Here is a 16,664-nt window from a genome sequence, read left to right as displayed (position 1 = left end):
CCAGGCCCTTTGCTCGGCCCTGTCCGCACATTTCACCACCAAAACACCTGTCCTCTCCCTCTTCTGCTCCCCCTCAGTCTTGGTGTGCTGTTAACAATCTCTGCCTGAATGGCAGTAAGACAGATCATACTCATTGGGACCCCTGCTCCCGCTTTCCCACTCACACTGGCTGACCTCCCTTGGCCCTGCCCCGTCACCTACCAATGAAGCAAAAAATCTAGAGGTCATCTTCGACTCCACTCTCCTTTTCTCACATCTCAGACATCTCCAAAACATCCCACTACCAACTGCACCTTACTTTCCCCCAGAGGCTCAACACCTCGCAAGCCCTGGTTCTCTCTAGGCTGGACTATTGCAACAGTCTCTTTCTCAATCTTCCTACTTCTAATCTCCGTACCCTTCAACTCCGAGAACGGAACCGCAAGACTTATCCTTGGCCTCAAGCCCATGGACCGCATGTCTCAGGCGCAGAAATCCCTCCACTGGCTCCTCCTGGCTGCAAGGATCAAATTCAAGACCCTCTGCATAATCCACAAGGGTCCTGCTGGACTGGACTCGTCGCTCCCACCCCCCCCCCTTTCCTCGCACATCTGTCTGTATTCATTCATGACCTAAATGTACTAGGACTAGTTAGTTTGTCTGTCCTGCCCCACCCCCTTTATCCCACCTCCCTAGCTTGGTTGTTACTGCAACACTCATGCACTTGCACTAAGAGAAATGATGTCAGGCCTAGTCTGCTAGTTTTCTGTTAGATCATTCGGAAACTTCAAGGCCTACGAATGATTACTGTATTCCCTTGTTCCCTTCCCACTTTGAAGCACTCCACCTGTGTAGAACTGCTGTATAAATAAACAAATAAAATAAATAAATACTGCCATGAGGGAGGGCCTCTTCATGGTCTGAGCAGGACTCATGTCGAGCTCCATTGTGCAATTAAATGCCTTGGCGGGGACTCAAATCCCAGTGACGAAATGACTTCTGCCCTCAAGCTGTTAAAAACAAGAGTGATTCCATCAAAGGTAAAACAGGCACAGGTAAGAGATGTACCACCTTCACCTTTTGTGGCAACATAGGCCAAGGGAAGGCTATAACCTGCAAGAGGGGTGTGAATATGATTCAGTAGCAACCCAAACAGCAAAACTATAACATTTCAAAATAAAGGAATGTCCAATCAAGGTTCTATAAAAATGTCTACTTTAATTAAACACTATATGCAATAATACCTAAATAGAAAACTCACCACAAGGAAAGAACACAGAATGAGCAAATATAGCAAGATGCAGCCCTCTGCGTAATCAATCAGGGTTGAAAGGCAAGTAAAAACAACAATGTTCTTTAAAAGAATAGACAAAGTTCTTTAAAATAATAAACTCTACAGCCTTTCTCACACCAGCCTCATCCTCTACAGCTCCTTCTGCCTACATCATACACCCCTGCTCTGCAACTCTACTCTCCAGAAGAATCCCCCACCCTTTTCACAATCTGCTCCCCTTATAGAAGGGCGTGGCGCCAGCTCTGGGGACAGCAAAAGCTCATTTATGTACATGTACATTAAACGATAGGGTTTCAAGACCTGTAGGAATGGCTTTGCACGGGTAGAATGTATCCAATCCTGCCTTCCTCTGCTCTGTGATCAAGTCTTTTTAAAGGTGGGCCACCATCTTGTATTGTCATAGAAAATATGTGAAAAAAGAGGACATGTAAGAACAGAGAGCTTTGCAACCCTTTCCTGTTTGGCCCACTCGAGTTACCTGCATAAGGCAGGAGTTTCTGCATGTGGAGGCTCGCGCTGGTTTGCTTTTTCTCTCTCACCATACTTGACATTGCGCTGCTCCACAAACAACTCCTAGATCCGATTATGCATTAGTACCTTACTTCCACATGATCTTCCCATTATGCCCAGCTTATTTTGGAGATCCCTAAACAATGGATGGTGGATTTTGTTGCGAGAGGTTCCCATAAAGGGAAAGCACCACAGACCTCTTCAATGACACTCTTGCAATGTAGCTGGGGTATGGTAAGGTGGGACAGGGAATCCTTTGCATAATGCCACTGGGTCCTGCATCACTTAAGGGTGGTGGCACCGGAACCCATGGTAACCCCACGCTTCCAGGCAAGAGACGGGGCAAGGAACTTCATCAAACCCAATAAAATATATTACCCACCAAAGCATGCCTTTGTAAATTAATACAGCCTTTGTACAGTGAGTCTTGGTGAAGGACTTTTCAGTTAAACATTTTTTTGCGATTCATTCAACAATTTGCAGTGGATCTTAATTCTGAAAAGCAAATAGTCGGCCAATAGCAATGCATATTTGTTTTGCATAATATCATTTGTTCAAAACCTGTGCCAGCTAAATTCACATTTATCATAATTGGGTGCAATTCAAACATGCCCTTAAATGATCTCTTCAATCCACAAAACAAGCCTACTTCACATAATATAGCTATAACGTTTTTATAGTCTATACAACATGTTAGTTTACTGACAATTATTTTATTGAAAGAATCCTATTGTAAAAGTGGTAATGAAAACTTCAATTTGGACCAACTTATTTTATTCTTTTGGGTAGCATGGAGAAATGCTTCCATTATATACAATGAGACTGAAATGTATTACATCAACCTCTAGAACCTGCTTAACTCAATCGTAGGTGTACCACCTAAAATACAGGGGTCATATTTCAAATTAGAAAGGAGTGCAAAATGGTAATTGCAAAAAAGATGCAGGGATGTAAACTAGGTTAGAGAAAAACTAGCGCACAAATCAAGTCATTGTGGGAAAAACATTTTCAGGAAACCTTCAGTAAAGTCACAATTTGGTCTGGTAAATAATCGAATACAATTTAATCGTTGCACATTACATAGGCTCACACAAATAAAAGGCTAATTCTGGATTGGTTTCATCTTTCGTTTTGCTTGAGGTGAGGAGCCATCTGCAGTAGGCTCACCAAGAGCATGTTTCAAAAACCTTGCTGCAGCTCCTTTGTCCAGCTTAGCCGCCTTTTTCTTGTCAGTTATTTCTTTCACTCGGTTCATACAGTTTCGGATTCTCTCCTGCAGGTTTAAATACAAAGACATTTTAGTCTTTTAACATTACAAACGAGGAGCACAAAGCAAGAATATATTTTTTGTATTTCCTTGGATACACAGGTTTGTAGACTGCCGATGTGCACATGCTAGCACACCACAACAAAGGTTTCCCTAAATGAATGAATTTACATGACTAACAGACCAGACGCGTAATGTAAGCAATTTACAAAGTTAACCTTGTGCTGAGTAAGGCTGAAGGGACATATACAGGAAGTGGAGACATCATGCGTGTTTTCCGAGTCTAGTATAAGTAAGGCAACATTTCAAAAACTGAGACAAGGCATCAGTCCTTTTGCTCTGGGACAGCCACACTGCCTTCTAGGGACAGTCCCCATCCCTTTGGCGTTGCTGGCATTAAGTGACTTGGACAGTTTAAAGGTGGTCACAGGTTCACCGATCCATAGGGAATCGCAGATATGGGTTTCCAGACACGCAGGAAAAACCTGTGAATTCACAAACATGTGGGAATGTTGAAAAATATTAAAAGTCAGAACCATAAAAACGACCATATAGCCCCTTACAAGTACTGCCAGACTTGTATACAGAATATCTGCAATGCATTCAAGTGTACAGCAATCCCTTATACTACAGAAAACAAACGAAACAAAAGGCTGCCAGCTTTCCTATGCCCATAGGCCGGCCCCGTGATGGGACATATGCCCCTGGGCACTGGCCCAATCAGGAGAAGAACTAACCCTTACAGCACAGCTACGCCCAATACTACAGAACAACCTCCCAGGGCAGGCGGAACTGGCCTTTAAAAAGGCAGCTAGTCCAAAGCCAGATTGTCAGTCCACGGGACAGCTGCCATGGAGGAAGACTGAAGTTCTGAAAAGATCCCAAGCAGGAAGGTTTGTCAAAAGAGGGGCTAGATGAGCAGCCCTTGAAATCAGGTACTGGTGAGTGGCAAAGTGTGAGACGCATAGGGAAAGTTATATAGCAGTATGCGTTTACTGGAATTAGTGTGGGATGTATTTAACAGAAAATAAGAGATTTGGTTATTAGAGAAGAGAGGAAGTGGATATCAAGTAAGAAGAACCCCTGTCCTTTAAATTCTTATAAAACAAGAGGGAACTTATTTAGGCCAATGGGTTTGGACTGTCGGCAAAGGGTGGGGTGCAAAGCACGTTGGAATTCAGGGAAAGGATGAAAGGGAGGGAATGGAATAAATAATGTTTAACTATATTCTCAAGGATACAGTATTAACATTGCCAATGAATGGCATAACAGTGCAACAAGTGCTGTCGGCTGACACCTGCACCTGGAGCATAAAAGCACTTGCGCGCCGTAGAGCGACAAGTGCTGTCGGCTGTGTGTCGTCTGGCGGTATTGACCAGAAAGCTGCAGCTCACCGATGGTTACGGTGTAAAACCTGGTGTTTGTAGCTCTGATCGAATATGGCTACTCGTTGAGGAGTAAACAGCCGGCGGATGGTAGTGCGAATTAATAAAAGCCAGCAAAGTTCCACCCGATAGTCAATGAGTCCTCCAGAAACCCCCGCGAGGGAAATTCATTGCAGCAGAACCACTTGCACTTCCAGGGGGGCGAAAATGTTCACTTGTTCATAACCGGCAAATAAAAGCAAAAGTAAAAGTGATTAATTTCATTATTTTAATTCTAACAGTACTGTGATTACTTTAAGAGCCATTTAAGGATGTGGAAATTGATTTTTAGGATAAAGGCTGAGGCACGGATTTTTGCCACATGTTTAACCATTGTTAATTGTGCGAGTTACACTTTGGCATCCAAATCTAGGCAGTTTCCCCGACCTGTTTTGTTGCACTCAGACTTTTTTAGGTAAAGGAGTGATGCAACTTTAGAATGGTCGCTTGAATAGACCTTTTATCGTCCAGGTGCTGATTCAAAGAACTACACGGGAAAAGTAATAAGACAAGTGGGGTAGGAAACCGACATCTAGATTGCTACTACAGCCAAAAGATGTTGTGACCAAATTATGAATCCGACTAAAAGCTAGGATGTATTTAAATGAGTTTAGTACTGAACTACGTTGCAATCACGATTACTTCCATGCGTGCAGCTGCAGTGGTAAGGGTCACTCTGATGAGCCTCAAGGCCACATTCCAGATCTAGATTAAGACAGGGAAAGAGGGGTGGAAGAGGGCTGGAAAATACACAGGTAGGCCCCACCGACCACGTTCTAGATCCTGACTAATGCATGGGAGAAGAGCATTACAAAAGTGTTTGCAGACAGCAGACTGGGGAATTATGCTATTGAATATTTTATTGCAGTTTTATAAGGGGCATAGTCACCAAGTCTCTAAAGCTGGCTTGTCCTATTAAAAGTAAAACAAGAGTTATTTGGACATCTTGCTCGTTAAGCATGCCTTCTGCTTCGTTTGTAGGTGTAGGGAGGCACATTTCTTGGTTTACGTGACAATTATAGATACTATTTTGGGGGGAAAAGGAGATCTCAAAGTGACTAACAAGTAACTTATAGGGTGGCTCTTCCCCAAAAGCATGTGGCCACTAATTTTTTCAATCGAAATTAATGCTGCAGAAAGAGGTTATGATAATCTCTGTGGAAGACATTGCCTCAAAAGGCTAATCAACAAAATTAAATACGTTTACTTATCACACTAGATTTGTTTTCTCAAGTGAAGAAAAAAAGATTTAAAAGGACCAGTGATAGGATTCAGATATAGTATTCCCCCATAACTTCATACGAGTACTGTTTATGCTTTGCAAGAATCCATGAAGAGGAACTAGAGGGAAAAGTAAGGTTTAAGTTACTTACCTGAAACCATTGTTCTCCAGCATGGGTCTGGCATGGATTAACAGGCTCATGAATATTCCCAGTCATCAGGCTGGGATTCCTTGGTAAAAGAAAAAACAGTTTCACGTGCACTTAAAAACTGTATTTCTCCTCTAAACCAATCACTGTCCTCTGGGTCATACTGCCCCCATCCAATGGCATTCCTCTCCCTAAACCCCGCCTCTGGCAGCCATCTTCAGATTTTGTAAGCACATAAAGTGGCAGTATGACCAGGAAGAGCCGCAGAGGGGCCAGAGTGAGGATTTGCATGCAAATCCACGCCAGACCTATGCTGGAGAACAATAGTTACAGGTAAGTAACTTAAACCTTGTCCAGCATGGGGTCTGGCATGGATTCAGATGCTCGTGAATAACGAATACACAGCAGTACAACATTACACAACCATGGAAGGTGGCAAGGCTCAACAGAAGCAATTAACTCTTACCTGTGGAACAGAGTCGCCTCAAGCGAACAGGTTGCCTAGCACATTTTTTGGCCGACTCTGGACTCCTCCCTGGAATCCCTGTTGACACAGTAGAGCTTCGTGAAGGTGTGCGTGGACCTCCACGTAGCAGCTCTGCAGAGGTCTAGCAGGGGCACGCCATACATGAACGCTGTGAGATAGAAGCCTTGGACAAGGCCTTTCCATGGTTCACAGGACCAAAGTTCACTAACAGTTGTGACATCTTGCAAAAACTTTGCTCGTGCCCTGAAGTTCTATGTGACACGTACAATGTCCAGCGAGGGCAAGGCCCTTGTGGTTTCGGGAAGAAAACAGGTAACACCAAAGACTCATTGAGGTGGCATTACGATGGAACCTTCGGCATGAAAGAGGGGTGCGTGCACAGTACCGCACTCGATTCGTGGAAAGTCAGGTACGCTTGCTTGCAGGATAGGGCCTGGATCTCACCTACAGGTCTAGCAGAGGTGATGGCCACAAGGAAAGCCGTCTTCCACGAGAGAAAATTGGGTGAGGCCTGATGCACAGGCTCGAAGGGGACCCCCGTGAGCCTCATCAGAACCACGTTGAGATCCCACGCCAGGGCAGGTGCCTTCACCGGCGGGAAAGATCGAAAAGTTCCTTTGATGAGTCTGTGGGACCAAAGCGAGGATCTTCCTGGAGATCTGGTGTAGCGGGAGATAGCCGCCAGATGCACCTTGATGGAGGCGTGCACCAGCCCCGCCTTTGCAAAGGATGGAAGGATCTGTGGAGCCGTGACCCTCGGAGGGGTAATCTTCTGCGACCAGCACCACGTAGAACGCCTCCACTTAAGGCCGTAGCACTTTAAGGTCGACAACGCCCTGTCCTAGGCGAGGACCTCCTTACAGTCGACTGGCAACTCATAACCTCCAAACTCTAAGGCTGCAGGAGCCAAAACCTCAGGTTCACCGATCTTGGGTCCCGATGAAGGACGCGTTCTGCATACTCATTTACTCTCCACCCCCCCGATTCAAGCATCAGAAATCTGGAAGCAGCAGCTTCTTAGTAGTAGCTGCCAAACACTGGAATACATTACCAACCGCACTAAGGTCAGAAGCCTCCTTCTGGACCTTCCGCAAACATCTGAAAACATGGCTTTTCACACAGGAACTACCAATATAAATCGTATATTAGCAATCTGCACCTTTACTAATAACCAAATGAACAATGCAACTTAATGTGGAAACTGTAAGGTATAATCACTGTAATTTAATGCAGACTGCACGGTAAAGGAACTCTAAAATCAATGGAGACTAAGGTAAATGAATACTGTAACTTAATATGGAGACTGTAAGGTACCTCTCTATGCATATGCGTAACCTTGTAACTATTGTGCTCTTTAATGTCAAGAACATTGGTGTAATTATGTAACCTTTGGATGTTTACACTGTCAAGAACAGCGCCTAGATGCCTCTGCCTGGGTGCGCTATACAAATCTCAAAATAAATAAATTGTGCCTCCCTCTCTGGTGAGAAGATCCGGAACCACAAGCAACTTGACTGGAGGCGACCCGGATAGGCTGGGAAGGTCGGGCTAACAAATCTGCCGGCAATCAGTATCTTCTTGCATCGACACAGTGTGTTGATGACTCGTAGCAGGAGAGGGAGCGGAGGAAACATGTACAGAAACATTCCCTCCCAGAGAAAGGAGAACGTGTCCCCCAGGCTCCTCAGCTGGTGGAATCTGCTGGCATTGGAGTTCGCCGCCGTTGCAAACAGATCGATCTGGGGTCTGCCCCACTTGACAAACAGGAGGTCCACTGAATCCTGACAAAGCTACCACTCTGATGGAGTCTGCAATGGTGTTCTTGACTCCTGCCAGGTGAGGAGGGATGGAGAACATCCCGTCTGATGGCCCAGTGCCACAAGTCCTGCGCTTCCTTGGAAAGCCCAGGGGATCGAGTGCCCCCTTGCTGCCTGATGTAGAACATGGTGGTGTTTGTGAAAATCCTCACCACTTTGCCTTTCAGAGATGGTAGGAACGACTGAAGGGTCCAGAACACCGCCCTTAGCTCCAGGATGTTGAGATCTTTCTCCTCTAGCAGCCACAGGCCTCTTGCGTGCAGACGCCCAGTGTGCGTTCCTCAACCCTCCGGGAGGTTGTCGGTACGACATGGAGAACCCTTTTGAAGACCTGCTCAATTTGACGAGCCATGATGTTGGAGAGTGCCGAGGGAATGGGCCGTCTCTGTATCCATCTTGATTGGCCTGGAGGAACTAGTCGACGGCCTTCCCAAACAGATTTTCCTCAAAGGGCATATCCAGCACCTTCGTTTGGCCCTTCTGACGGAAATTAGCAGCCATCATTCATCCGCATCGATTGAGGCAGACACTGTTCCCCATTTGCCGGAACCCCGTGTCTGCGACGTCCACTGCACTGAGATGGCGTGATCTGACACCACCTCCCCTTCCTGGAGGAGAGCAAGGGCTTCCATCTTATCGTCGGGGAGGAACTCAAGGATCGGTCCGAGCTTGGACCACAATTCACTGTCGTACCTGGCCAGGATCGACAGAGCGTTGGCTGCCTGGATTGTGGACGCTGCGTTGTAAATCACCTTCTTCCCTATGGTGTCCATCCTTCTCCCCTTGCTGTCCGGAGGGACCAAAGAGAAGGACGGGTTAGCCGACCGTTACCTCACGGCCACCATCACCGAATCCGGCGATGGTTGCGACCTCATGCACTTGGGTGTGGATTCCAGCACCCTATACTACTTCTCCAGCCTATGCCGCTTGGCTGGAGCCGTGGAAGGGTTCTTCATGAGGGCCAGTCCCTCTTCCCAAATATCGTCCAGAAGGGGCACCTCCATAATAGTCTTCCTCTTGTCTTTGTGTCTCTGATACAAGAAGTCCTCCTTCTTGGTTTCCTCAGGCACCAGCTGGAATAGCTCGAAGGCCCTGGCGATCACGGAGTGGAACAAGCCTAGGTCATCCGGTTGGGACACCCTATGTGGGGCATTCAAATGCAGAGATTCACTGTCTGCTGCGACAATATCTTAGTCATCCGTCATCATGGCCGTATCCATTACTGTCTCTGCCGGGGTAGTTGGGGCCTTACGTGGTGGAGGAGGTTGATATGGGGGCATACGATGATGCTTACTCTTCTTCGTCAGAGGCTGATCGGGAACCTGGCATTCTCATCTGGATCTCTGACAGCAAGGTGTGTAGAGTCGAAAGAATATCAGCCGAGGGACATTTCCTTGGATAATGCAGGACAGGAAAACTAGGCCCTGCGCCCTCGTGGACCGTATGCAAGGACTCCTGATCTTAGTCATCCGTGGACGAGACCTCCATAGTTTGGGTGATGACCTGGGAGGGCTGTTTCGGGGCCTCCTCACCACACCCACTTTCTTTGTCCAAGGTCTTTGAACCGGGACCAGTTTCACCCCTTCTGACGTGCCTGCATACTTTGCCAAAGTCTCTGCGGTGGTGTCGTGCCTTGGGTAAGGGACACTTTCTGCGCGGTGTTAAGATACCCTTGTAGGGTCAGTGCCCATAGCTGCCGTAGTAGTAGTAGTAGACGTAGCCACCAATAAGCTCTTTGCCTGTGCCGGTTGAGTCTGCGGGCCGCCTTCTCCTCTGTCCTTGGCTTATCGGATTTCTCCCAAAGCTTATCCGGGGAGGACGACTTCCTTTTTGAAGAGGAGCTCGACGGTAGACTGCCAATGGCGGATGAAGGTGATGCTGATCGCAACCTACCCACTTTGGGACCCGCTTCAGCAGCGAACACGGTGGACTCGGACTTGCAGATCTTGGCGCCCCCCCCCACATATGAGGCGCCCGCAAACGACTTAGAAGACCACTCCTCGGACTAGCTGGTCCTGGGCGAGGCATTACCCTGCTCGGAGCACGGCTCAGAGGCCTTTTTCGTGTTAAGCGATGCTGCCAGGCTACTATGCTCGTCTGTCGTTTTCTGAGAGAAACTGAGGCATATCTCGCACTCTACTTACTTATGGTCCAGGCCGTAGAGGCATTGTAGGTGGTTGTCCTCTACAAACACATTCCGTAGCCTGCATTTGGTGCAGGGCCTGAAGAGGGACGTTTCCTCCTCCTCGGTCATGGTCGGAGGGCGTGAAGTAGGCCCAAGACGGCCTTCTAGAATCAGATGGATATTCGCACTTGGGAGGCTTCAACTTCACAGACAACCGGTCCCCACTGTCCGCAGATGAAGAAAAGAGCACACAGGCTCTTCGACACACAAATAGAACTTTGTCCATCGAAAAACATTAAAAAAAAAAACATACAAATAGCTCAGAGATCAACTCGAAGACTCCAACATTGAAGCGTGCAGTAAAAATTTGAAGATGGCTACCAGCGGCGGGGCTTAGGGAGAGGACTGTCATTGGATGGGCACAGTATGATCCAGAGGACTGACTGGTTTAGAGTGGAAATACAGTTAACTTTTTTCTTTTACCGAGGACTCCCAGCCTGACAACAAAGAATATTCATGAGCATGTGAATCCATGCCAGACCCTATGCTGGATAAAACCAAATTAAAAGCTAAAAACAGAAAAATTGCATCAACTAAGCACTTGGGGATTCCTTAGAATGTACAATAACAGGGGTCAATTTGTTTGCTCTTGTAAGTCTATCACTTGACCGCTAAATAGCCGCCTCAATCTGATTTTTTTCATCTGGGAGATTCAGGGGACTGACTGCCTGAGCTCTATGTTCCTTGTTTGTTTGTTTGTTTATTTATTTATATGGCGCACCTTACCCAGGGGCAACAGGGCGCAGGCAGAAGATAATTCGAAGCTTACAATGTTGCAGAAATATACACATTGAGGTAGTGATAGAGATAACCAAAATTACAGACCAAGTGACCTTGTGACCAAGTTGAGACATTGTGCAATTATTTTTGTCTTAAATGATTTGCCTTCATACAAGAGACCAATGAGGAATCCAGGACAGGAGTACTAGAGCATAGAGATCCACTCCATATCATCTGGCTTGGTAAACAACTTTATTTTTGTGGCTCCTACCATACCAGGGAGGGTGGCAGTGGGCAAAATAAATTCTGGCACTTGAGCAAGCCGAAAAGAGGGACACTGCCCCCAGGAGTGTCATTTCGCATCCAGAAGTGTAACTCTAACACCGAATATTGACTTAACAAAAAAATGCATTTGTGAAAACCTCTGAGGATTATAGAGGTCACCATTTCTGGAACCAACTACTATTTGTGAGGAGCCCATGACAGCATGCTCAATTGGTCAGCTGGTTGACCAAGGTCACATGCATGCCCCCCTCCTTCCCGATGTAGATGGGTTCTGGGAATCAGTGTTGCCGACCTATGGTGCCATGCGATACCTGGAAGAGGTAAATGGGGAGGGAGGCTTTTCAGAGTACTTCCATTATGTCAGAGTCTTTCCTGGATTATGCTTCCAAGAGTAAACACTATGCAAAAGCTCCACCAGGGAAAATGGCCCCCAGAGAAAGAATGCCAAACAAACTCTGGTACAACAGCCCACATAGATTAATTTGTGTATATCATTGTGCCTGACCGAGAACCGCGTGTGGAGCATTTCAGTTACATCAGACTTCTGCATTTCGGTTAGTGAGCACAACATAGTCGAGAGCATTTACTCAAGGTGAGGTATCAAGTGCACTCCACACCACCATCTCTCAAACCGCTACCAATCAGCATAGTCTCATTGGCCAGCCAGCACTGCTCTGCAGGGAAGACCATGCACTTCCGCCTGACTTGTAAATATGAGCTAGGGCCTTCAAGCCCTCAGCCACAGCAGCATTAACACCAATTACAAACAGGGAAATAATGATAACCCATAGCAAAAGGGGAGTGGAGGGTTGAAGGAGAGTGCGACCAGTGAAGGAACAAAGTGGCATACAGTGAAGGAAAAAAGACCAGGGAATAACCAACCAAAACCTTTATTAGATAATCAAGACGACTATAAAGGAGCTCCGGGTTCTGTAGTGAGGAGAAGAGACCAAGATCCAGACTCGATGGGTAAGGAGCATAACCTGGAGAGCAAGAAGGACACCATTCTGATCAAGACAGTTCCAAGAATCTTCAACAGCCAGAGGGTTAGTGTATGGCGTTTTGTAATTTTGAGACTGCAAAACAGGCTCAGGAGGCCAACCCTGTTTGGAGGGTAGTAATATCCAAGGTGGAAGTGCCATACCACCAGTTGAAAAAGTTTTCATTTTAAGCAGATAGTCAAATGTTCTTAACATCATGCATAACTAGCTGGAGGCTTGTGACAAAATCTCTATCCCCACGTGACCTTATTTCTCAACTTTGGGTCTCAAGTGCTAAAGAACAGTATATTTCAGGCTTGCAATATTTTGCATTCTGGGACTTCTAGTTTTCCATTCCGAAAGAGGAAAAAAGTTACAATGCATTCTTTCGGCTTAACATGTTTTATTAAGGATTTACATATTGTCAGGCTGACTTTACTAGGCAATTTGCATATTTTGGAAGGAAGCTCTATAAGAAGGAATTATTGTAAGCATTGAAATCCAAATAATTTGTACCAAGTAAGGCTTGGAAGGTGCGAGGTTAAGAGCCTAAACTGCAGAGTGGGTTAAAATCCCTGCTTCACTATTTAAACAAAATGTGTGATTCTAGGCAAACAATTTAATCTCAATATGACTTAACTGAAAAAATTGGATCACTTAGAATTGATCAAGTTTGTGCTATTGAAAAAAATACACCTTCACAATGGGGCAGATTTAATGATTTTAAGGGCAAAATGGTGTCCTTTTGTGCTCCTCCATTAGTTGTCCCTGAGACCATCTAGAATAGAGTTCCTCTTGCAGTGACCTACCCCCAGTTCCATGTCATTTGATTGGACAGGCAGATCTATAGGTTCACCTAAGTGCATCAAAGATTCTAGTAGACTGTACTGACTGTAGCAGAACAAACATTAATTTCCTCCTCTGTTGCTGGCAGCCACTGAAGTTGCTTGGTTAATCCAGTTTACTGCCTCACAGGAGAATGAGGGAAATTCCTTGCTATGTTATAAAGTCTTATGGCAAACCTTATGTCATTTTCACGGTTTCTTGGAGTTTCAGGAGCTGCAAGAAATGGGGTAGGGAAATAACGTAAGTAGCAGGGGGAGCACCGTAAAGTTGCTTTGCTACAATGTTGAGGTGTGCAGATCTGAAAAGGATAGGCTCTCTGGGGGGTTTACCTTTTGTGTTGTCGGGAGCAGTAGTTAATGTGCACTCCAGACTGCAGACAAATTGTTGTCTCTGTTGTATGTCAGAGCGGTGTTTAGGGAGAGTAGAGTTGTGTTGGTTTATCTGTGGTGGGTGAGTGTAGCATTTACTGAAATGTTCTGTTTGTGTCCTTATCTCATTTTATAAATGTTTTTCAGGACTTGTTTTTTGTAACTTGATACAATAATTTTTGTTTAAATAATTGTGGTGTGTGATGTTCCCTCTGACAGTAGTGGCTTAATTGTCAGGACATTGTTTATCATGAATTATATATTCATCACATGTAAAACTAAGACAAAACATTCACCTAAAGGTTTTTCTATTTGTTGACGATGCAAATTTTGCACAGCCCTGAAGAGATGCATTTCTCGAAACACTTGTCGGCTCATGGTTAATTGTCAGAAATTATGTTGGCTCACGTTCTTTGGTTGAAAATATCTTCTTTGCGTGCGCTAATTTGTAATAAACATTACTCACAACTACTGACATTAGCATGTATGTTCTTTGTTTATCCAACTACACCACGTCAGATATGTTTTCATATTTGTTGGTGACCAAGGCACCAAACTGAAGAGTAGGCAAAATATTCTAGGCCTATGGAAGCTCTATGAAGAGAAATAAAAGAGGAACCCGCCAAAGAGGTCAGGAAAGGTAGTGAGAACGGTGCAGCTCACCGCATCTCCCCCTGCCTATGGGCTGTACCCTACGCTTAAGACTGCGACGGGGTACACAAACCCATGAAAGGTGTCCCCAGGTAGGGCTAAAGCAGAAACAGAAAAGGGAAAGCAGAGGCTAGAGTCACTATTACTGAGAGAACAGCCACCAGTAACAAGAAGTACTTGGCAGACAGATAAAAGTGCACAGTGGCAGTTAGAAACTGTTCAAAGCAGCTGAAAGTGTGATAGAGAAGGAGGTCCGTAGAAGGAGGAGCAAGGGGCAGCGGGCACACCAGGTGGCTGGACATCCAGGAAAATGACATTTAAGTAGAGGAAAAGGAGGAGGAGGAGAAGGAGGAGGAGGAGGTGGAGGGGGGAAGGGGGGGAGTCCGAAACGGACTCAGAGGACACAGGCTACGACAGAGTAGCAGGCACTGACAGAAGGGAGATATGGGATGAAGACAGAAGAGAAGCGAGGAGAAGACAGAAGAAAGGGAGATCGATTGGGAAGCAGTAGGGTTTAGTCCCAGACCCTCTTAAGCAGGATAGGTAGGATGGTAGCTAGCGCTGCAAAAGGCGGGGCTGCCCTGCAACACAGTTGGGGGAGGAGTGCAGTATGTACCATGGCAGAGCATGGACAGAGATAATTTGATGTATAGCTTGCCATCCCTCAAAGTGGGGGCGGGCAAATGGATGTATAATCAAGAAAGACAGCAGGGGTTAGTTACCCTGGCGATTGGCGACATGAAGTTTATTCGCAGCCATATTGGACAAAATATGCAGGCAGGATATGATGCAGTAAAAGTGGGTAGTAACATACATGATGGTGCATCCTTTTACACATGTGAAAAAGTATTAAGGACTATGAAACCAGACAGACATGAGGGCCATTTTTGGAACCGAAAATAAAACCAGACGGGGACCCTGCAGAATACATAGAACAGATACAGGAGATGTGGAAATTAGAGACACAATCATTGCACAGGAACATAGCAATTTCATCTCATACTGGTCCGAAGTCTCCAATCAGCTGTGAAGACATCCCTAGAGATGTGGGTGGGATTGAGGCGAAGGGATTGCCATAAATACAGACCACCATAGTACACTTTTATAGGACGAAAAAGGAGCGATAAGGAAATGGGAGATAATTCAATGAAGGCAGAGGTAAAATTGGTGCAAAAGAAATTAGCAATAATATACATGGAAGGAGCTGTACCTACCAACATTGTCCCATGACAGCTCAAAGTTGCCCCTGTCATACTAAAGGGGATGGGGCTTCCCACGGGGGATGTGCCACAGGGAAGATTTATCCACAGCAAAAGGGGTTCCAGTAGCAGGGAGGTTATGCCCAATAAGGAATGTATCAGTAACAGGGATTTTACCAGCATGAAGTCGGGGGTATTACCCACAGATCGATTATCACCAACAGGGCAGAGGATACTTAAAAGAGAAGGGGGGTTGGATACAAAGGGGGCAGGACCCAGATTTGGAGGACCATGTTTTATTTGTGCCTCAAAAACCTTGGTTTGGAAGGTTTGGTCTAACTTGGCGACATCTTATAGTGGTGAACAAGGAAAGTAGTTGGTACAATCAATACATTAGTTCCATGGAGTCGCGTCTCACCAGGTCTGGGGTCTAGCCAAGTACAAGACCCCTTGCAAAATAGTGTAAGGTATAGGTAACCTGGAAAAAGACTGCGCCTTATTTTTGCAAATTAGTTTTATTTCTCAGAGAATTGCCCTTATAGTTGATGACACGTGTGTCCAGGACCTTTTTCAAATCAGGGCTATTGATTAGTCTTAACATCATAGTCATAAAAAAGACAAAAAATGAAAACAAGCAGATAGTCACATTGGTAACATGTGTATATATCCAAAAATAAAGTGATGATATAGATAATAAGATTAAGTATGCATTGAAAGAAAAAATACAAACACAAAAATGCATGGAAACGCTTCTCCATATATTTTGTGACAGGAAAGAATATGAATGACCATAACAATGTTTTTATTATAAATGCATCATGTATCATAACTAACAAAGACTTTGCATCTATTTCTCTCCGAATCTTACCCCTGCTTTCTCCAACCCCTATTCCCCAATTATTGTCTGGCTTTTTATTTCTAACATCCATGCATTTTTGTGTTTATGTATTTTCTCTTTCAATGCATACTTAATCTTATTATCTATATCATCACTTTATTTTTGGATATATACACACGTCTACCAATGTGACTATTTGCTTATGTTTTCATTTTTTGTATTTTTTGTATTTTTTGTCTTTTTTATGACTATATGATGTTAAGACTAATCAATAGCCCTGATTTGAAAAAGGTCCTTGGAGGACCGAAACACGTGTCATCAACTATAAGGGCAATTCTCAGAAATCAAACTAATTTGCAAAAATTAGGCGCAGTCTTTTTCCAGGTTACTTATACCTTACAATGTTTTATGTGTGCGCAGAGGGGAACATTAGCTTGAATGTGC

At 45.1% G+C, this 16,664-nt stretch overlaps 1 protein-coding gene across 2 annotated transcripts in view; it reads right to left on the bottom strand.

Annotated features, from left to right (window-relative positions):
- Positions 1-1,177: 1,177 nt before the first annotated feature.
- Positions 1,178-16,664, bottom strand: part of C1D (C1D nuclear receptor corepressor) — a 292,815-nt gene continuing 277,328 nt past the window's right edge. For both annotated transcript variants that reach the window (XM_069608151.1, XM_069608152.1), the window contains exon 6: positions 1,178-3,056. In XM_069608151.1, coding sequence (XP_069464252.1) covers positions 2,886-3,056 — 171 coding nt within the window. In that variant the 3' untranslated portion in view covers positions 1,178-2,885. The remainder of the gene's footprint in view (positions 3,057-16,664) is intronic.

Source organism: Ambystoma mexicanum, chromosome 4q (assembly GCF_040938575.1).
Source record: "Ambystoma mexicanum isolate Mex_15411 chromosome 4q, UKY_AmexF1_1, whole genome shotgun sequence".
Lineage (NCBI taxonomy): Eukaryota > Metazoa > Chordata > Amphibia > Caudata > Ambystomatidae > Ambystoma > Ambystoma mexicanum.
This window is presented reverse-complemented; position numbering and strand designations above follow the sequence as displayed.